This window comes from Ichthyophthirius multifiliis (genome assembly GCF_000220395.1).
Source record: "Ichthyophthirius multifiliis unplaced genomic scaffold scaff_1120509249613, whole genome shotgun sequence".
In the NCBI taxonomy this organism is placed as follows: domain Eukaryota; phylum Ciliophora; class Oligohymenophorea; order Hymenostomatida; genus Ichthyophthirius; species Ichthyophthirius multifiliis.
Genome location: NW_004087543.1, coordinates 1 through 20,872, shown reverse-complemented (window position 1 = coordinate 20,872; position 20,872 = coordinate 1). Strand labels below are relative to the sequence as shown.

The following is a 20,872-nucleotide window of genomic DNA, read 5'->3' as shown; positions in this document are numbered from 1 at the left end:
TTTACTTCAATCAAACATATAATAACTCCATAGTAAAATATGATTTAGTTAAATCAAATTAAATTTATTGACGCAATAAATTCAATTGATTATTAAAATTCTAAATAAATTTCTAAATATCATTTCTATAAGCAATTATCTTTCTTCAATTAATTTGGGCGAGTTAATCCCTAATAATATTAAAATATAAACTTTAGAATAGGTTTATTTGAATATTTTGATATAAGTGAATAAAACAAAAATTATTTCTTTCAATTTAACTATCTAATAATTTATGTAAAATGATTAATTAAAATATTTGATAATACCGATTTAAATGTTACTATTAAATTCAAATGCATAATTCATGAAAACGGAATAACTAGAAATGATAAAGATCTATCCGAAGTTGATAATATGTTTTTGTTTAATAATATATTTTTGTTGATAAAAAACTTAATTAATCTAATTTATAATCTATAAGAAAAAATAGAGAAGTTTATAAATTTAATAGTTAAAAATAATTATTATTAAATAATATAGAGAATTTCGAACTTTCAAATTATATTTTTATGAGAAAAAAAAAAATCGATTAAAACAATTAAATAAATTAAAAATATAAATAAAAATATATACTTATTGAAATTTTTATTTTATCAAATGTATATTTCGATTTTTCAGTTTTATTTTTAGATAAATAAATTTTTTGTATAGCATACAATAACAATTTTATATTAATTTTTTATTTTTTTTTTAAAAAAAAAAAAAAAATTAAATTTTATTATTATTTTTTTTACATTTGTAATAAAATTTATGAATAAACAGTTTTATTTTATTAAATTAATAAAATTATTTTTTTATTATATTTCCTATAATTTTTAATTAGAAAGAAATCAAATATAGAAATTCGCTTAAATATTATATAAATTATATTTATTTATTTTAAAAAAAAAAAAAATTAAAAATATAATACTATTATTATCCAATAACAATTTATTTTCTATTATCATTTTTTTTGGTTTATTTTTTCCTTTTTTAAAAAAAAATAAATAAATAATTTTATTTATATAAGTTTTATTTTATTATTTTAAATAAAATTTCTAAATTAATTAATTTAAAAAAAAAAAAAATGTAAAGATTTGTCCCTCCTCTTTCTTAATCAACTGTAGCTTTAACACCTGTTGCCTAAGTTTCCTAATTAGTAGGATAAGTTCCCTAATTAGTAGGATAAGTTCCCTAATTAGTAGGATAAGTAGTTAGTCCATAATTAGTTTAATCTTCAGTTGTAGTTGCTCCTTAATTAGTATCTTCAGGAGTTGTGAAATAATAAATGTAACCAGTTTTAGGCTAATCAAGATTAGAACACATCCCATACTAAAGAAAAGTCGTCGATTACGAATAATAAGTAAGTACAACAATAGTTCCTAAAGAAAGATTAGGTAATATATAATATAATTAATAACTTTTACAATCTTTTTATTAGTATAAGATTATTATACAATTGAACATTAAGTAAGTTATATTCCTAATGTAATTTAGGAACCATATGTAGATTATGTCCCTGTGTAAAGATATAAATAAAGAGTTGAGTAAGAAAAAATTCTAAAAATTAATTTTTGAAAAATATATATATTATTTTTAATAGATACAATGCTGTTGAATCAAGCAGAGCTATTACATAACCAAATTATAATCCTTAATAAGGATAAATTTCTACAGTTTATACAGGAGCAAAATATTCTGGATAGGCTGGTTATACTTAATAATAGGCTGGTTATGCTGGATATTAGAATAATTAAGCAGGATAATAGGCTAGTTATATTGGATAATAAGTTGGTAATGCTGCTTATGCTTATGGGAACGCTTATGATGGATAATAAGCTGTTTATGGAGGAGTTTATAATTCTGCTTATGTCACTCCTGGATACGGATAATAATATTATTAAAGATGAGATTTATATTGATTAATATTAAAAAAAATAAAAAATTTATTATAAAACTATTTTTTCTGTTTTATTTACAAAATAATAATAAAAAAAAAATTATAAAACATTTTTTCTTTATGAAATAAATTAATATAAAATATTATAATTAAAAATAAATTATATATATATATATACATATATTTATTAAAATGATAATAGAAGACTAACATGATATATCAGGAATGTTTTCTAAAGCAGGCCGACTTACACTCTAAATTTATTAAAAATTACAAGAAAAAAATTAAATATTAAATCTTCCTTAAAAAAAACGGAAAAGTAAATCTCTACATAGATATCCTTAAACTTAACTACAGATAAACACTAATTTTAATATTAAAAGTAATAAAAATCTAAGTACACCTTAAAAAACAAAATTAGATTAACCTTTTTCTAAAGCAACATCAAGAGAGAAATATTATTAAAAATATTAAAGTTCTAATTTTGGTTTATATAATCCTAAATATAATCTAATATTCAATAAAAGCCCTTTTTATCCAGATGAAAGATAAAAAAATAGATAAAATTAATAAATTTAAAAGTTTAAATATTAATCATAATATATAGAAAATAAATAATAAAATCAAAAAAATTAAGCATATTCTTCACTTTCACTAATAGATTGTGATGGTCTATTTAAAAAAAATATAAAAGGACACATTAAATTTGAAAAAATGGTAAATAGAAAGCCTCTTTAGAATGTATAAAATGGTTATAGTGAAAAAAAATTTGAGTAAATTAATTTACCTTAATAAAGTTATAAAATGAAAAAAATTAGAAATATTATTTTTGATAAATATCTTAAATAAGATAATATGAAACTTTTCAGTTATAAATAAAGTGGTTTATAATATAATATTAATTATGAATAAATATACCCGAAAAAAGATTTAGGAGTTTTAGATTTTTCTAAAATATCACCTAGAAAAGATTAAGTAAACAATGCATATTATTTAAATGAATAAATTTACGATTAAACATTCAAAAATTATTTAAGTTAAAATAATAAAAGTTAAATTTTAAGAAAAATTTCTACGCCTATATTTAAAATAATGATAGGTAGAAAATGAAATATTAAAATTATAATAAATAAATAAAAAAAAACATATTAAAAAAAATAAAAATATATATGAAATTTTGTTCATATTTAATTATAAATTTTAAAATATAAATTTTAAATTTAATTAATTATAAATAATGTTTTTAAACATATATATATATATATATATTTAAATTTATAATTTTTTTTATATTATTAAAAAATAGTTATTTTAATTTGTAATTAATATTAAAATACTAATTTAAAAAAATAATATAAAAAAATATTAAGAATAAATTTACAAATATAAACTTATTATTTATACTTTGAATTAAATATAAAGTTTATATCATTAATTTTTTTAAATTATTTACTATTTAAATTTTATATAATTATCAATATGTCCATTAACTCCTTTAAATTTTTTCTTATTTAGTAATTATTTTTTCTATTTAAATTTCTTACTTATAGTTATTCATCTATAATGTAAAAATTCTATCTGACATTTACACTCCTTTTTAACATAATTATTCTATTTTATTAAAAAGAACTTCTACATCTACTCTTTTATATTCATCAATTTCTAGCATATTTCTGAGAAATTAATATAACTCATCACTATACCTTTCTTTTACTAATTTTAGTTTTTAATTTAAATAATCCTAATTAATTTAAAAATTTTCTAAATCGAATAGTTTTTCTACATCTTCTAAAAGTAAACTAGCTTCTAAAATTGTAATACCTAGTGCAAAAACATCACATTTACTACTATTATATTCAGGAATTTATATTTATTTTTATAAATACTTTAATAAAATAGGGGATAAATAGCATTTTTTGCTTGCATGTAAAAGCATTTATGTATAGTTATTATTAATTTAAAAATTTTAAGGAAATTCCGGAATTATTTTAACCTTTCCTTCATCACTTATTAATATATAAAAGGGACTTATATTATTGCATATCATTTTTCTAGACTTAAGGTATGCTAAAGCAGCTATAATCGATACTATAATATGCCATAATTCACTTTCATCGTAAAATATATAATTTTATTATATTCTAAGTTCTAAGTCTTTTTATAAATCATAGTTTATATATTCATAAAAAAAAGTAATTTTAGTTAAAGAAGAACAAAAATCTGATTTTTTTTAAGTTTTTATTTTTATTAATTTTATAATGCAATCATGTTCTAATTATAAAATATTTTCTGATTTTTCTTGAATTTATAATAACTATTATTTATCAAAATCACTAGGTATTATTAAATTTATTCCTGCTATTTTAAAAGGATAATTTTCTATATTAAATACTTTGCATTTCCCATAGTGTATATCTTCTATATATTATATATTTTTCTAATTTTCGAAAGATTCATTATTATTTTAATCAGATTTTATATTACCCATATAGAAGTATAAATGTTATAATAAATAAATTGAATTTTTTGCTTTTTTTTATATATATTTTTAAATTATATTTATAATATATTTATTTAAATAAAATAAAAAAGATTTTTATTTTGAAAATTTAAAGTTTATATAAAATAAATGTTATATATATAAAAATTCAGATTCATTATTAAAATTAGTGATCTTATTATTACATATTCTCTTTACTCTATTAATATTTAATTAAATCATCAGCATTTAATCCAGGAGATTTAGTGAAATAAGTATAATGACTCTTTAAAACTCCATTTTAAATACATTTTTATTCTTTTATTAGTTATTATTTTAACATAATTTTTTCTTAATATTAATGCTGCTTTTTAATAAATTTTTCCTTGCAAATAATTAGATGACTAATCAAATAATTTTTAGAAGTCAAAACTTTATTACACAAAGGACACTCTTATGCTTTTTGATTATTTTATAAATACTCTTTTGCATGTACTTCCCTTACATGCTGCATAAAGATTTTTTTTTCATATGGTTTATCACAAATTGAACATGTAAAATAAATCAAATTTGATTTACCAATCTTTTTTGTTTTATTATCTTTGGCTTATTTTGTAGTTGTTTCAACAAAATTTTTAACTTTATTTCTTATATCTTCAATTGAATCATGTAAATCAAAAAATATATAATTGTCGTTATTCTTTTCAATGTTTCTTTTTTCTTTTTCTTCACTTGTAAAATAAAATTCTTAAATTTCTTAATGATCTGATAATTCTTACCGTTTTTAATTATCATTTTCTATTTTTATTTTATTATATTAGCAATTTTCCCGTGTCTCTTGTTGCATTTAGTAACAAATTTAATTACATTCTGTTTTCCATTATTAATAATTATTCGGTATATTATCATCAAGAATAATAATTTTATTCTAATCTATCTATTTATATTCTTTATTTAAAAAAATAAAATAATGAAATATATAAAAATAAATATAACTTTTATGTTTAATTATTAATTATAATATATATATTTCTCTCTTAAATATTTATATATTTTAAATATTATTAATAATTATATTATTTTATTTAGTACCTTATTAATAGTAAGGCTATATATTAAATTGTTTATATTAATTTGCCTAGGTTATAATTTATTGATTATTTGAGATTCTCTCGAAAAATCTATTTTCTAAAAAAATTATTATTATTATTAAAAATCTTGCATTTTTTATTTTTTTTTGTTATTTTTGTTTTGTAAAAAAAAATTAAATTTAAAATTTAATTTTTAAAAAAAAATATATATTTTTTTTCAGAAAAAAAGCATTAAATAATATATAAATAATTATAATCTTCAAAATTTTTTAAATTCGTTAAAAACCGCCAAAAAAAAATGAATTATAATAAAATTTAAAACAAAACATTCTATAAATCCATTTTATTATTCAATTATAAGCATCATTATTATTTTTTGCAAAAAGTAATCTAAAAAAAAATTTATTTTAAATTTTTTATTTTTTATTTTTTATATTTTTGGTATAATTAAAATGTAATTAAGTATATATATTATTAATTAAATTTTTAACTTTTTTAAATAGAAAATCATATTAAAAACATAATTAAATAAATTTTATTATTAAAAATAAAATTTACTATAACTATATTTAATTTAAAGATTTAATAAATAAATTAAAAAATAAAAAAACATATATAAAATAAAAAAAACTTAGTACAAAATAATAAAAACAAAAAAAATTATTTTAAGACAAAAAAAAAAAAAAAAAAAATTATAATTAATTAAAACAAAAATTAAAAATAAAAATAAAAATGAGCACCTAATAAAAACCTTAATTAGTTTAAACTTTCGGCAGAAAAAAAAATGCAGTAGCTGTAGCATCAGTAAGACCCGGAAAAGGTTTACTTAAAGTAAACGGATCTCCCGTTGATTTGGTAAATCCATAACTTTTACAATCAAAAATTTGGGAACCCCTTCTTTTACTCGGTTCATAGAGATTCGCAAAACTCGACATTAGAATTAGAGTGAGAGGATCAGGTTATACTTCTCAAATTTATGCTATTAGATAAGCATTATCAAAAGGAGTTGTTGCTTACCACTAAAAGTAATAAATACAACAAATAAATTAAAATTATATATAAATTAAAAAAAAGATTCGTAGATGAAAACTCTAAAAGAGAAATTAAAGAGTAATTAATGCAATATGATAGATCACTTTTAGTAGCTGACCCAAGAAGAATGGAGGCAAAGAAATGTGGTGGTAGAGGTGCAAGATCAAAAATGCAAAAAGCTTATAGATGAAAAAAAAATAAAAAATATTTTTAAGTATTTTTTGAAATAAAAAAATAATGTTTTTTATTGTATTTTGTAGTAAATAATTATTTAAATACTCTTTTTAAAAATATAATCTTCCCATATTTTGATATTAAATAATATTTACTTAGAATTTTTTTTTATGATATAAAATATTAATATCAAGTATTTGATTTATATTATTATTTTTAAATAAATGTATATATCATTTATATTATAAATAAAATGGAAAAAAATAAAAAAAAAATATCAATTATATATTTTGATTATTATTTAAATATTTAATTAATATGAATTTTTATTTTATTATTATATAAAATTAAGATAATTAGGAACAAATTATTAATAATAATTTTTAATATTAGAATTTTCAAGAGATATAATTTTTTATTTATTTTCTTGAAAACAAAGAATTCATATAATTAATATTTTATTGAAATTATATTAATATTTAGCTAACTTATTACATAAAAATCAAAACTTTACAATAAACAATATGTAATTATACAAATCAAAATAATATATTTTCATCACTTTTAAATTTTACTTGCTTAATCTTTATATTTATAAAAAGACTGGGCTACTAAAATAGGAAAAACTAGAGATGCCTCACACCAAACTTTAACAAAAGTAGAATCTATTTTCATTTTACCCCAACTAACAGCTTCACTAATACTAGCTCCTGAATCTGAACCTTCATAAACCATTCCAGTATTAATAAATACACCAAAATCAGCTCCATTTCTATATATATTTTTATAAATATAAATAAATATATAATAATTAAACCTCCATATATTAGCATTCATAATATGATGTTTAATAACACCTCCACCTAATATAATAACTCCTGATTTATGTGCTTACATTGCCATTTTATTAAGTTCTCTAACATCTTAAACTAAATCAACAATAAATCCATCAACTTTATAAGAGAAATAATAAAGCATATCTCCTATAGCACCATCAGTGAGTGCAGGACAAAAAACAGGAATATTATTTTTATAAGCCCAATAATAAATACTTTCTGGATTATTAATTTTTTCTCCTAGTCTCTTAATAATTTTAGAAGGACTCCAAATATTTCCTTATTTAACTTATTCGTCATACATTTCATAAAATAAAGGAATTAGCCAATCTTCAAGTTTGCAATAATTTTCACTAGGGACATAAATATTTCCAATTCTATTAATTGCTTTTTATCTTAATAAAATATCGTTTGTATTAAAGTCTCCTATATGGAAATCAGCTAAGCATTTTATGAAATCTTCCTCTATCCCTCCTGCTGAAGTTACAATACAATCTATCATTTTATGTTAAACTAAATAACGAATTATATCCCTCATCCCACTACTAATCATGTTTGATGTATAACCAAGAAAAATTGTACATCTATTTCCTTCTTAGTTCCAATTTATCATTTTCTTTACTTCTTCTACAGCTAAATATAAATTTGTTGATTATAAACCAAATGCTTAATATTAATTGAATAATTCTTCCCAATTTAATGTTTTATTAAAATCATACCCTTTAACAACTTAAGATGTTTGTTTTTCAGGTATGATTTCATATATCTTTTTTAACTAATCTTCTATTTAATTTATATCCATCTTTAATATTTTATTTTTATTTATTATTTTTTAGTTTTATATTAAAATAAAATTATATGCAAAATAAAACAAAAAACTTAAGGCTAAAAACCTTCACCAATACCCGATTTCGATTTAAAAATTTTTAACTAAAATAAAAATTATTTGATTGATACAATTTAAATTGAGTATAAAAAAAATTTGAATAATATTAAAAAACAGGGAGATTATCTCTTAATAATTAAGATTCTAACTAATGTTTAACTTTAATTTAAAATGATTAAATTGTGGATAAGAATAGAAAATATAAGCAAAACCAATAATAAATAAACTTTAATTGAAAATAATATATGTATATATATATTGAATGAAAATAAAATATTTAATAATTTGATTAATTAAAAAGCTATTATAAATAATAAATATAATTTAATAATGTAAATAAATCAGAAGAATAAAGTAATATTTCCTGTATTAATAGATATTTAAATATAGAAATTAAATAAAAAATAAGATTTTTATAAAAATATTATTAAGAATATAGGAAAAATGTATTAAATTTTAATATTTAAAAGAAGAAAATGACTATGATTATTAAAGAAAGAATAAAAATAGAATAGTAGACTGAATAAAAAGATTTATATAATTATTAAATAATACCTAATGCTTTTTAAATTATTAATATGAAAATTCTTTTTAAAATTGAATTCTTTTACTAATTAAGATAGTTCTATTAATATTTAAAAAATATAATAAAGATAACTAAAAAGCTTATAACTAAATATACGATCTTTAGATTAAATAGAAAATTAAAATTTATTATATTAAAATAGTAAAATAAATTAGAAAATATTAAAATACTTCAAGAAACCTAAAAATATAAAACATCTAGAATAAGTCTGAAAATTTTAGATTCAGATTTAAATTTTAGAAGATTAAAACTAAAAATAATTTATTAAAATTAAATATTAGCTAAAAAAAAAATACTAAACGATACAATAATAATTTAAAAAAATTAAATATAATTTTATGGAAAAATAATATGAAATTTAATTGTTATAATAAGAAGAAAATATGTAAATATAAAAAATGAAGTTAATAGAACCTAAATAAAGTAAAAGTTAAGTAAATTAAAGTATTTGAAACATAAATTAAATAAAAAAAGTATTAATTTTAAAAGTAAAACTAAGGTAATAATATTGATAAAATGGCACAATAAAATTATTATAGGCAGATGTATAATTAAACACTGAATAAAATAAGTTTTAAAATAAAAAAATTAATAAATACAAAAAAAGATTAATAAACCTTACGAATAAAAATAAAATACATATAAATATGATAAAATATAATAAAAATAATAATATGATTTAATAATTATTATTTATGTTTAATTTATAAATATAATTTTATGAAGGAAAAAATAAAATAAGAGCACAAATAAAAATTAAAAACTATTAATTTAGCAAATAATAATTAAATAAATAATAGTTAATAAAACATTAAATATAATTTATAAAATAAATAAAAAAATATGCAAGATCTAAAAAATGAAATTATAATTTATAGGTAGTGATAAATTAAAAAAATTATGAAATTTACATACTGAAAGAGCAAAATGATTAGTAATTTCAACAAGAAATTAAATTATTGAAAAAAAAAATAGAGAAGTTAGTAAACAAGATGGAAAAAAAAAATATGAATAAACATTTGAATATAATTTTATAGAATTATAAAAAAAATATGACAAATTGTTAATTATTAATAAAAATTTGAGTCAAGAAAAATAAATTTGTGTATAAAATAAAAAAAATATTGAATAAATAAAATAAATAAAAAGATTGTAGTAGAAAAAGTAAATAAAAATCTTAATATAAAAGATTTTTTTTATATATATAAAAAATATAATATTAAATAATATTAATTTTTAATAATTTTAAAGTACAAAAATTTTAAAGTACACATTTAAATAAATTATATATAAAAATAATAAACAAATGATTAATATTTTTATTTTTAAGTTTTTACCATGTACTTTATATAATAATAAATAATATATAAACAGCAATAAAATAAAGAAAAAAAAATAACAATAGATATTATTATTAAAATAGTCTTTTATTAATTTTATAATATATTAAAATACATTTATTATTATTATATAATAATTTAAAAAAATAAAAAAAAACCTAAAAATTTCACAAATTAAATTTTTTTTTTTTTTAGTTTTTAAAAAACATATTTATATTATAAAAAAACTCTTTTCAATTAAAAGAAAAGAAAATATATAAAAAACTGTAAAAATAATTAATAATAAAAAACATATATATAATATATAATTAATATATTGAATTTAATATATTTTCTTTTATATTGTTCAATTTTTTTTTTTTAAGTTATTCAAAATCTTTCGCCTCTAATTCTTCTAGCTAAATGTAAATCCTTAGTCATTATAGTAACTCTTTTTGCATGTATAGCGCATAGATTTGTATCTTCAAAAAGTCCTACTAAATAAGCTTCGGAAGCTTCTTACAAAGCCAAGATGGCTTAGGATTAAAATCTAACGTCATTTTTCATTTCCAAAGCAATATCTCTAACAAGTCTTTAGAATGGGAGTTTTCTAATCAGCAAATCAGTCTTTTTAATATTTGATAAATTAATAAAAATTTAATAATATATATAATTTATAATAATCATAAAAAATATTATTTTTATACTGTTTTTTAGTATTTTCTTATTTCTCTTAAAGCAACAGTTCCTGGTCTGAATTTATGAGGCTTCTTTAATCCTCCAGTTGATATTGGGGCTGATTTTCTAGCAGCTTTGCTAGCTAATTATTTTCTTGGAGCTTTAACACCAGTTGATTTTCTAGCAGTTTATTTAGTTCTAGCCATATTTTTTTTAATTTATATTTTTTTTTATTTTTATTTTATAAAGTTTTTTTTTTTTCCTTTGTTTTTTTTAATATTATTATTATTTGTAAATTAATTTATTCTCGCATTTGAAGAAAAGGGGAAAAAAGTTTTAATTTAAAATAATTTTAATTTTTATACAAATTATAAGAAAGCTTTTATAATTTTATTTTTTCCTTTCTTTGTATTGGTTTTGTTTTCCTTTTCTTATTTTTTAAAAAAATAAAAGAAAATATAAAATTATATTTTAATTAATATTTTAAGTAAATTTAAATAATTAATAAAATCAAAAAAAATAGATATATTTAATTATATATATTAACAAATTATTATATTTAAAATGTAACTTTATTTAAGGATTATATTAAAAATAATACGTATATAATAAAATAAAAATTTTAAATAATTTTCATTTTGATTGATATTTCAATTAAATTTCATTATTTAAGCAAATTCATATTTAATATTAATAATATATAATTAATAAATAAAATTTCATTTATATAAGTTAAATAATAATAACTAATAAATTTTTTATTTCAATTCAATTTTTATTTTCTTATATAAATTATTATTAAGATTTATAAAATAAAAATCAATTTTTTTTTATTTAAAAGAAATTAAACAAAAAAAAATATTAAACAAATAAAAAAATCAATAAGTATTGAAAAAAAAAAAAAAATGGGCGATAAATTTTCAAAAAATAAAGAATCATAAGAGTTCTTAGATGGCTTTAAATAAAATTACTAATTTGTATAAGAACATTTAGATAATAGATTCGGTAAAATTAAATTATATCAAAACTAGTTTTAACAATATGTGGCCGTTAAGAAATCTTCATCGCATAATAAAGATGAAATAAATAATTTTATATCTAAAAATGCTTAATTTGGTTTACAAATAAATTCTCCTTTTTTAATAAAATTAAATGCTTTTGAAACACATAATGAAAATGCAATGTGTGCATCTATTAATCAAGTAATTACATATTATGATTACTATCTAAATACAGTTCATGATGAATTAGTAAGAAGAAATTAAGTATCACTTTATTATTTAGAATAAGAGTTATGGGTTATTCTTTATTCTATTATAAGTGCGGCTTTTTATTTAGAAGAAAATGGTCGCTCAATACATAATATTAGACCACAAAATATTTATTTTACTTAATAAGGAGAAGTAAAATTAGTTCCTATAGGGTAATATAAAATAATAAAAAAAAAAATTATATATATATTATAAAATAATATTTGATTTATATTGACAATAAATTATAAATAAAAACATAAATTTTGAAATTATTTTATTATTAATATTTCTCAATATTATAATTATATTTAAATATCCGTTTTATTTTTATTTTTATTTTTTTTGAATAATAATGAAAAAAGTATTTTTCCAGAAGATTAAACAGGATACCAAAAATTTATAACATTAAAAGAGCCTATATTATTATCTCCTGAATAAATCTTAAGCGCCCGAGTCAAGAATTACGATCCGAATATAAATTAAAACAAATCCGATGTATATTCTATTGGTAAATAAAATAAAACATACTTAAATATTATCTATATAATATATAACAAAAATATTTTACTAAATAAAAAAATTATTATATAAAATAGGGATGACTATGTTGTATTGTGCGTCATTACAAACAATGAATTAATGTTACAATTATGATAATTTGTAAATAGACACTTAAGTTTTAAACCAGCTTCAATTATTCATGAAAGGAGAATATTCTAAATTCTTTAATAATATTGTCAATTTAATGCTTTCTGATAATCCTGATGATAGACCTACTTCTTAATTCATTTATTAAATCTTATAGCCTTTTGAAACCTAAATTTTAAACTTATAACCATTTAATCCTGATTATGAAACACTTAGAAGACATTTAGATTACATAGATAATCCTAATTAATTACCTCAAAATGAAAATCAACAAATTTTATAATCATAAGATTAATTTAGATAATCATAATAATTCTAATCTTAAATTAGCTAATAATAATTAGCTCAATCATAATTTGATTAAAATAAATATAATTAATATTAATTAAATTAATCTTAATAATATTAATCTCATTATAGTTAAATTCAACCTTAAATTAACTAAACTTAGTCATTTGTAAGTTCTTAACCATATGCTCAAAGTTAAAATTAGGTAGTTTTAGTTTCTCCTAATTCATAAAACTATAAATAAGTTATTTATTAATAAGAACCTGTTGTTAGTGACATTCATTAATATTAATAATAATACTATTAACCTTAATAAGTAATCGTATAGTAAAATCCTTAATAATATTCGAATTAAATCATAAATTTATAATAATCTTAACCACAGCTTTTATATAATGAAAATACTCAATATATTGTTTAATCATAACAGCCTTAATATTAATATTAATATCAATATTAAGATTCAAATAAAATACTTAATTCTGTATAACCGAACAATTATTAATAAGTTAAAATCGTGCCTTAAATATTTTCCCCTTAATAATCAATAGTTTCTCCCGTCTAAAACGGTTAATTTGCTTCTCCTTAAATTAAATAAAAAATGTTTGCAAATTAAGAAACTACTTTAAATAATTAATCAGAACTTTACAATACTAACGTTTAGCAAAATAAGAAAGTTACTTTTGTTGATAATTATAATAAAAGCCCTATTAAGATGATGAATGATAGTGAAAATGATAAAAAATTCGGTAAGAAAAATATTAGCAATTATTATTAAGAAAAAAATAATGAAGAAAATTACGATATGAATGAAATTAACAAAAGAATTAATGAAGCACTTTAAAGAACATAAGAAGTATTGAAAGGAGGAAAATGAATATCTTAACTATATATATATATATATATATATATTTATATAAATATTTTGAAACATATATATTAATTAATTGTCATAATTTTTATTATTTTTTTCTGTATTTTTTTTTTAAAAAAGATTTACTAATAAAAAAAAATATAAGACAAAAAGATAGTTAGTTGAATTTTATTTTTTAAGAATAAGTTAATAATAATAATTATATATATAAAAATGTATAATTAATTATTCTTATAAAAAAAAATATAATTTATTTATATATTTTTATTTTGTTAAATTATATTAATAAAAATATTATAAATATTTTTATTTTTTTAAATTAAAAATAATTAATAATTATTTATTTATATTATAAAAAATTTAATATAAATACTAAAATAACTAAATTTATAATCAATTAATAATAATAAATATTTTATTTAGAAATATTAATTTTTTTTAAAAAAATATTCAAATAAAATTATTTAATTAAAATTCTTAATAAATAACATTCATTCATACATACAAATATATATATTTATCAATTAAATGTTATAAGAAGAAATAAATTATAATTAATAAATCAAACAAACTCATTATAATAATCAAGATATAAATTCTTAAGATACTAGAAAAAAACAATCAATAACAACAATATTGGGTTATAGTCTTCTTGAATAATTAGGCAGATGTTAATTTGGTTCAGTTTTTAAGGTATAAAAAAATAAATAAATTTATGTAATGAAAATGATAGACAAAGTATTAATAAAATAAGTCGAATTAAACAATTATATTAATAATGAATTAAATTTACTTGTTGGTTTAAAAAATAACGATAGTATAATAAAATTATATGAATATTTTTTAGATGAAAACGCATTATATTTAATTATGGAATATATAAAAAGTATATCACTATTTAATTATATAATAAAAAATAAACCAAACGAAGAATAATGTCTAAAATTATTCATTTAAATTTTAAATGGTATATAATAAGTACACTAATATAATTTTATTCATAGAAATTTAAAACCTTCAAATATATATATTTGTAATTAAGTTGTAAAAATAGGAGATTTCGGGTTATCAAGTTAATTAAGTAACCGTTTATTATCAAATAGTTTTAATATGTAAAAATTATTTACATCTCCAGAAATATTATTAAGAAAACATCATGATTATAAAGCTGATTTATGGTCTTTAGGAGCTATATTATTTTTTATGATTTTTCGTGAATATCCTTTTAAAGATTCTAAAAATTTACTAGAAGAAATTCGACAAAAAACATATCCTAAATTCATGCCTTTATAGATATTAAAAAAGAACTAAACTTGTTCACTACAGCTTATAGATTTTTTATAAAAAATAATTGTTTTTGAACCTTAATTAAGAATTTCATTTGAATAAATTTTTTTGGAAAATATATTTAATAAATAAATTTCTTTAAATGAAATTTAAGAAAAAGTTAAATTATATAATGAAATTTAAAAAATATAACCTTATCCTCCTAATATTTACGATGAATTAGCAATTGATTAATTTAATAATTATTCCTCCAATATGAACGGAAATATATATGAATAAGAAGATGAAGATTTTACTGATATTAATACAAATGAATCTCCTTGTATTAAAATTCCTAATATATAAATGTGTAATGATTAATAAATAAAAAATATTAGAGTCCCAGGGCCAAAAGCACTCGAGTTTAGTTTTATTCTTCCTCCTACTAAAATTGATATTTAAGAAGAAGTCTAAATTGGTAGCAATACTGGTTATACTAATTCTTGTACTGATTTTATGATGATTGCTTAAACTTTAAATTAAACAGAAGTTCAAGAATTTGATATATAGAATGAAGAAGCATTTGGGGGAAAGTAATTTATTCATATTTTTTTTTTAAAAAAAAAAATATTTTAGAGATGTTATTTATTTAAATAATAAAGATGAAATAAATAATGAAAAAAATGATTTAAACTAATAAAATTCTTAAAACTCTTTTAGATAATAACCTTCTATTCATTTAAGTATTTTAGACTCTGCAGTTAAGAATAAATAAAATAAATTAATTATTTAATAAAGTTAAATCTACGAATAACATGTTTAATTATATTTATATGAAATTGGAAAATATAGTATAATTATTGATACCATTTATTCCTTAAATTCCCTTCATTTATCTAGTTCTACATAAAGCTTAATTAATTATTTACTTACAAAGCTTCTTCTTTTTTATAATTTATAATTAAAACAATCTATTGAAAATAAAATTAATGTTTTTAACTTGAAATAATTTCGTGAATTCTTATAAAGTGATGCATGTATTCTATTAAAAGGAAAAATAGATAAAGATTATGATGAATGGACAATGAAATTTCATTTATTTTATTACGGAATTGATTAAGATTAAGAAATAAATTGTAAAGAAGTAGAAAATATAATAACTGAAGAAATTGTAGAAACTGATTTTTAAAAATAGCTTAAGATTCCAATTAGAAAAGTACTTAATTAAGTTTTTAGGATTGCATTTTAAATAGGGAATAAATAATCTAACAATATTTTTTAAACTTAAGATATTTTAAGAACTGCATTGCTTATTTTATTAAGTATGCTTATAAATAATATATTTGATAAAGAAAATGCTAAAATTTATTTTCCATAATATTTTAAGGATAAATAAGATTAATAAGAAATAGATTTTACTTAATTTTTATTATGGACTGTTTAAGCTACTAAATAATAATTACTTGATTAAATACAATTAATTATTAGGTTAGTTTTTGGGGAAAATAAAATGAAAGTAATTTATAATTATACTTTTTTTCATAATATAAATTTAAATAAATAGTTATTTATTTTATTTTTTTATTTAAGTTGTTCTTGTAATGATTATTGCTTTTTATTTAATATTGTTTTTATTATTGTTTTAATTATTTATATATTATTTATTTAAAAAAGAATGTAAATTAAAAATGTATATTTTTAATTTAGTTAATTTTTTGATATAATATCTCTAAATAGAAATTTTTTAAACTAAGAAATAATAAAATTATATTGATGCAAAAATAATTTTTTAGTGTCAAAAAATAAATAAAAATTTATCTTGAAATTAATTTTGTAAAAATATATATATATATATATATATATATATATATATTTATATTATATTTATATTTTACAGCTTATTATTATATAATTAGTTAAATTTATATAATTTTTTATTTTATTATTTCAACTTTAAAATTTATAAATTTATTATAAATTAAAATAATACTTTCTTATTTTAAATTTTATTTCATTTAGAAAAGTAATTATTTTCATCAATAATTTAAATTAATACTAAAAAAATATTTGATGATGGAGGGGTTCGAACCCTCGCCCTTTCGGAATAGAGCCTAAATCTACCGCCTTAGACCGCTCGGCCACATCATCTTTTATGAATACAAAAGTTTGAAAAATAATATATATATAAATTTTAAATTTATAATCATATAAACAATCTTAACTTTAATTGTAATATTAATTTAAAATTATCTTCATATTTCCACGTTATTTATAATATAAAAATATATAATATAATTTTATGTTTTACAAAATAAAGTTAATAACATCGTTATAAATTTTTTTTTTTTTTTTTTTTTTCCTCAAAAAAAGAATGATTTTATTCAACTTTAATACTAAATTAAAAAAAAGCAAAACAAATAAAAAAAAACAAAAAATTATATTTTTTTATATTTTAAAGAAATATTGTTATCAGACTTTTTACATTGATGCAATATCAACAGATTAAACAACATCTTCCCATTCTAAAATTTTATCAAAAATATCATCAGTTTATACTTTATCATCTTCAACAACACAACCAATTTAGAGCTTTCTCATGGTATAAGCAATAACAGGTGTTTTATAATCTTTATTCCAAACTAATCCATCAGGATTAATTGTGTCGAAAATTTTTTTAGCAAGAGCATCTAAGTCTTCACTTTCTTCATAAACCTTAACATCAAAAACAATGATGGTTTTTGCAATAACTTTTTTTTTAGCCTTGGCTTTTTCAGCTATTTCCTTTTACTTTTTAGCTAATGCTTCAGCTGCAGCTTTATCATCTTCATTTTCATCATCATCACCAAAAAGATCAATATCATCATCTTTTTTAGCAGCAGGGGCTTTAGAAGCTACTACTTTTTATGTTGAAGATTCCCATGATTTCTTTACTTCAGGACTGAATAAACTAATCCAACCATACCAGGCGTATAAATTAGGATGAGTGTTTGGGTCTAAATAAACTTTATTTTCTAAATTTTATTAATATAAATTAATTTATTATTGATTTTTTTTTTTAAATTACCTTTTAATTAGTTGAATAAATCAGCATCTAATTTACTAGGTTTATCAGTTCCAGATAGATGCTAGTGAGCAGCTAAATGGGTTTCAGCTTAAGCAAGATTTGTGTGTGTGAAAGACATTTTTCTATTTTTTTTTTATATCTTTTTTTTTTAATTTTTATTTATTTATTAATATTTTTATTTGTTTTAATTATATATATATATATATATGAAGATGTATAAATAAGTTAAGATTTTTATTTTTTTAAAAATATTTAGATTAAAAATCTATTTAATATTAAAGGCTAATAATAATTTTGTATATTGTATAATTTTATTTTTGGCTTTATATTATAAAAATTAATTATATAATATATTTTTTTAATAATTATATATTATAATACAAATTATTCGTTTTTTAATTTTTTTTTTATACTTTATAAAAAATAGTTTTTTTTTAAAATCTTTAAATAACTTTTTAATATAAATTTTTACGTATAGTTTTTATTATAAACATAATTATTATTTACAAATTTTAATAAATTAAAATAATATATGAATTGAGTTTTATATTATAATAAAAATAAAATATATATAAATTATAAGAAAATATATTATTTAAAAAATATAATATAAATTAAAATATTTAATCTAAGAAATTATTAATTTCATATAATTAATTTTATATTAAATAAAAATTATACAAATCTAATTAACTAAATTTAATACAAATAATTATAATGTTTTTTTAAAAAAATTATATAAAATTATATTTACTTTTTAAATTTGATTATTATTTTTAGAAAATTGTCAAATAATAATTTTGCTGCAATGCGTAGTAATTCGATTTAAATAATATATATTAATATAATAAAAAATATCTAGACTTTAAATATATAATTTCTTAGTCTTTTAATTATAAATTTTTATATAAATCAATATACGAATTTAAATTAAAAAAAATATATATGGTTTTAGTACATTTTAATTGTAAATAAATAAAATAATTTTTATTTTTTAATTTATATATTATACTCTACTCAATTTTTTGTTTTATTTAAAATATTTTTAAATTAAAAAATAAGTTTACTTAAATTAAAAATAATATAAATATTTAAGAGATTTTAAATTATAAGTATTAAGAATAATAAAAATTAATTGAAAATTATACAAAATATTTCAAAATTTATTTTAATTATGTTACATTATTAATTTACTTAAAAATATAGTCTAATTTTATAAACATATTGATTGTTAAGTTCTTTTAATTATTTAATTAAAAATATTTTAATTTTTTTTTTATTCCATTATTATTCTGTCTTAAAAATATATTATTATTATCAATTATTTATCATAATTAAAGTAACCAAATAAATAAAAAATGTTCTATTAACTTCAATTCGATTTTTAATTTATTTATTTACATATAATATGATAATATTTTTATGTAAATACAAAATATTTAATGAAATAAAATTATATTTTTTTAGATATGTTTATTTTATAAAATTTATTATATAAAGATAATAAAAAACTTAGTACAAGTTATATATATTACCAATTAATAAAAAAAATATTTTCTAAATTATAAAACAAATATAAAGCTAAAAAATATATTTTAAAATATTATATTTAAATTATATAATAATTTTTTGATAATTAAAATTATTAATATTTTTAAAATAAATTTGATAACAAATATTTGAAAATATATATTTTGAGCTTTAAATGATATATAAAACTTTTAAAAGATACAATTAATGAATAATAAAACAATTATTTTAACAATATTTTTTAAAATTAAATAACTTAATAATTAATTTTCCAAAATTATAAGTTTCTTTTATAGAAGAATACATTTAAATACTTAAAATAAAATGATAAAGCAAATATTAATCAAATTTTTAAGTAGTTTATAAATAATTACATTTATCCTAATATATTAGTACTTTTAAGAACAAAAAAACAAAGCATTAAATTAAAATTAGTTATATTTTTATTTTTTAATTTAAATTATTAAAAAGATTAAGATTTTTAGTCAAATCAAATCGTTTTTTTATTAAATCTAATTTATTTAAATAAATAAATTATCATTTTTAATTATAATATCTATTAATAAATTTTCAAAAGATATAATTGAATAAATAAAAAATAAATTATTTAATATAAAATACTATTAAAAAAAATTAATAAAATAAAAATATTTATTATAATATAATAATATTATATTAAATAAATAAAAAATATAAATAATAATTTATAATTTAAAAAATGCCACAAGAAAAAATAAAGAATATTTAAATATTATTAAAACTGGATTATAATAATTAATTTTTTTTTATTTTCTAGGCTTCTTTTAATATAGCAAAAATAATCCTCAATTATTATGTTAATATTAAAAATATTAAAAATGAGAAAATAAAAAAATAAAATTTTTAATAATTAAATATATATATATATATATATATATATATATATAATATATATATATAATAATTAG

The 20,872-nt window shown here is 16.3% G+C and overlaps 6 protein-coding genes and 1 non-coding gene across 7 annotated transcripts, besides 30 other annotated features; 3 read left to right on the top strand and 4 right to left on the bottom strand. All coding sequences in view use genetic code 6, as the record gives it.

Moving 5' to 3' along the window:
• Window positions 1-1,108: 1,108 nt before the first annotated feature.
• Window positions 1,109-1,931, top strand: IMG5_016570 (hypothetical protein; the record flags this gene model as incomplete). Its single annotated transcript, XM_004039573.1, has 3 exons — window positions 1,109-1,418; window positions 1,463-1,568; window positions 1,625-1,931. 3 exons carry the CDS (start codon window positions 1,109-1,111, stop codon window positions 1,929-1,931), a joined length of 723 nt encoding a protein of 240 aa, XP_004039621.1.
• Window positions 1,166-1,233: a microsatellite.
• Window positions 1,932-3,051: 1,120 nt separating the features above from the next.
• Window positions 3,052-3,088: a microsatellite.
• Window positions 3,052-3,090: a microsatellite.
• A 23-nt stretch (window positions 3,091-3,113) lies between these two features.
• Window positions 3,114-3,140: a microsatellite.
• Window positions 3,141-5,623: 2,483 nt separating this feature from the next.
• Window positions 5,624-5,655: a microsatellite.
• Window positions 5,656-5,892: 237 nt separating this feature from the next.
• Window positions 5,893-5,931: a microsatellite.
• A 158-nt stretch (window positions 5,932-6,089) lies between these two features.
• Window positions 6,090-6,144: a microsatellite.
• Window positions 6,129-6,219: a microsatellite.
• Window positions 6,135-6,225: a microsatellite.
• On the top strand, window positions 6,224-6,713 carry IMG5_016560 (hypothetical protein; the record flags this gene model as incomplete). Its single annotated transcript, XM_004039572.1, has 2 exons — window positions 6,224-6,516; window positions 6,566-6,713. 2 exons carry the CDS (start codon window positions 6,224-6,226, stop codon window positions 6,711-6,713), a joined length of 441 nt encoding a protein of 146 aa, XP_004039620.1.
• A 542-nt stretch (window positions 6,714-7,255) lies between these two features.
• Window positions 7,256-8,035, bottom strand: IMG5_016550 (hypothetical protein; the record flags this gene model as incomplete). The annotated part of the gene is made up of 2 exons (XM_004039571.1): window positions 7,256-7,469; window positions 7,515-8,035. 2 exons carry the CDS (start codon window positions 8,033-8,035, stop codon window positions 7,256-7,258), a joined length of 735 nt encoding a protein of 244 aa, XP_004039619.1.
• A 336-nt stretch (window positions 8,036-8,371) lies between these two features.
• Window positions 8,372-8,404: a microsatellite.
• A 1,163-nt stretch (window positions 8,405-9,567) lies between these two features.
• Window positions 9,568-9,621: a microsatellite.
• A 491-nt stretch (window positions 9,622-10,112) lies between these two features.
• Window positions 10,113-10,181: a microsatellite.
• A 360-nt stretch (window positions 10,182-10,541) lies between these two features.
• Window positions 10,542-11,245, bottom strand: IMG5_016540 (hypothetical protein). Its single transcript, XM_004039570.1, has 2 exons — window positions 11,032-11,245; window positions 10,542-10,951 (listed from the first exon to the last, which is right to left on the bottom strand). The coding sequence occupies exons 1-2, from the start codon at window positions 11,206-11,208 to the stop codon at window positions 10,715-10,717; spliced, it is 414 nt and encodes a 137-aa protein (XP_004039618.1). The 5' UTR covers window positions 11,209-11,245; the 3' UTR covers window positions 10,542-10,714.
• Window positions 11,207-11,245: a microsatellite.
• Window positions 11,246-11,837: 592 nt separating this feature from the next.
• Window positions 11,838-11,881: a microsatellite.
• Window positions 11,882-11,907: 26 nt separating this feature from the next.
• Window positions 11,908-14,068, top strand: IMG5_016530 (protein kinase domain protein; the record flags this gene model as incomplete). Its single annotated transcript, XM_004039569.1, has 3 exons — window positions 11,908-12,425; window positions 12,618-12,763; window positions 12,852-14,068. 3 exons carry the CDS (start codon window positions 11,908-11,910, stop codon window positions 14,066-14,068), a joined length of 1,881 nt encoding a protein of 626 aa, XP_004039617.1.
• Window positions 13,200-13,260: a microsatellite.
• Window positions 13,277-13,315: a microsatellite.
• A 10-nt stretch (window positions 14,069-14,078) lies between the features above and the next one.
• Window positions 14,079-14,115: a microsatellite.
• Window positions 14,116-14,371: 256 nt separating this feature from the next.
• Window positions 14,372-14,431: a microsatellite.
• Window positions 14,432-16,945: 2,514 nt separating this feature from the next.
• Window positions 16,946-17,000: a microsatellite.
• Window positions 16,950-16,982: a microsatellite.
• Window positions 17,001-17,170: 170 nt separating the features above from the next.
• Window positions 17,171-17,221: a microsatellite.
• A 178-nt stretch (window positions 17,222-17,399) lies between these two features.
• IMG5_016520 lies at window positions 17,400-17,479 on the bottom strand. The gene has a single exon. It is a non-coding gene; the product is annotated as a tRNA-Leu (tRNA).
• Window positions 17,480-17,704: 225 nt separating this feature from the next.
• Window positions 17,705-18,559, bottom strand: IMG5_016510 (hypothetical protein). Its single transcript, XM_004039568.1, has 2 exons — window positions 18,396-18,559; window positions 17,705-18,342 (listed from the first exon to the last, which is right to left on the bottom strand). The coding sequence occupies exons 1-2, from the start codon at window positions 18,511-18,513 to the stop codon at window positions 17,801-17,803; spliced, it is 660 nt and encodes a 219-aa protein (XP_004039616.1). The 5' UTR covers window positions 18,514-18,559; the 3' UTR covers window positions 17,705-17,800.
• Window positions 17,727-17,764: a microsatellite.
• Window positions 18,560-18,940: 381 nt separating the features above from the next.
• Window positions 18,941-18,990: a microsatellite.
• Window positions 18,946-19,018: a microsatellite.
• Window positions 18,958-19,012: a microsatellite.
• Window positions 18,958-19,015: a microsatellite.
• A 413-nt stretch (window positions 19,019-19,431) lies between the features above and the next one.
• Window positions 19,432-19,474: a microsatellite.
• Window positions 19,475-20,559: 1,085 nt separating this feature from the next.
• Window positions 20,560-20,615: a microsatellite.
• Window positions 20,560-20,620: a microsatellite.
• Window positions 20,621-20,818: 198 nt separating this feature from the next.
• Window positions 20,819-20,864: a microsatellite.
• Between the last annotated feature and the right edge of the window lie 8 nt (window positions 20,865-20,872).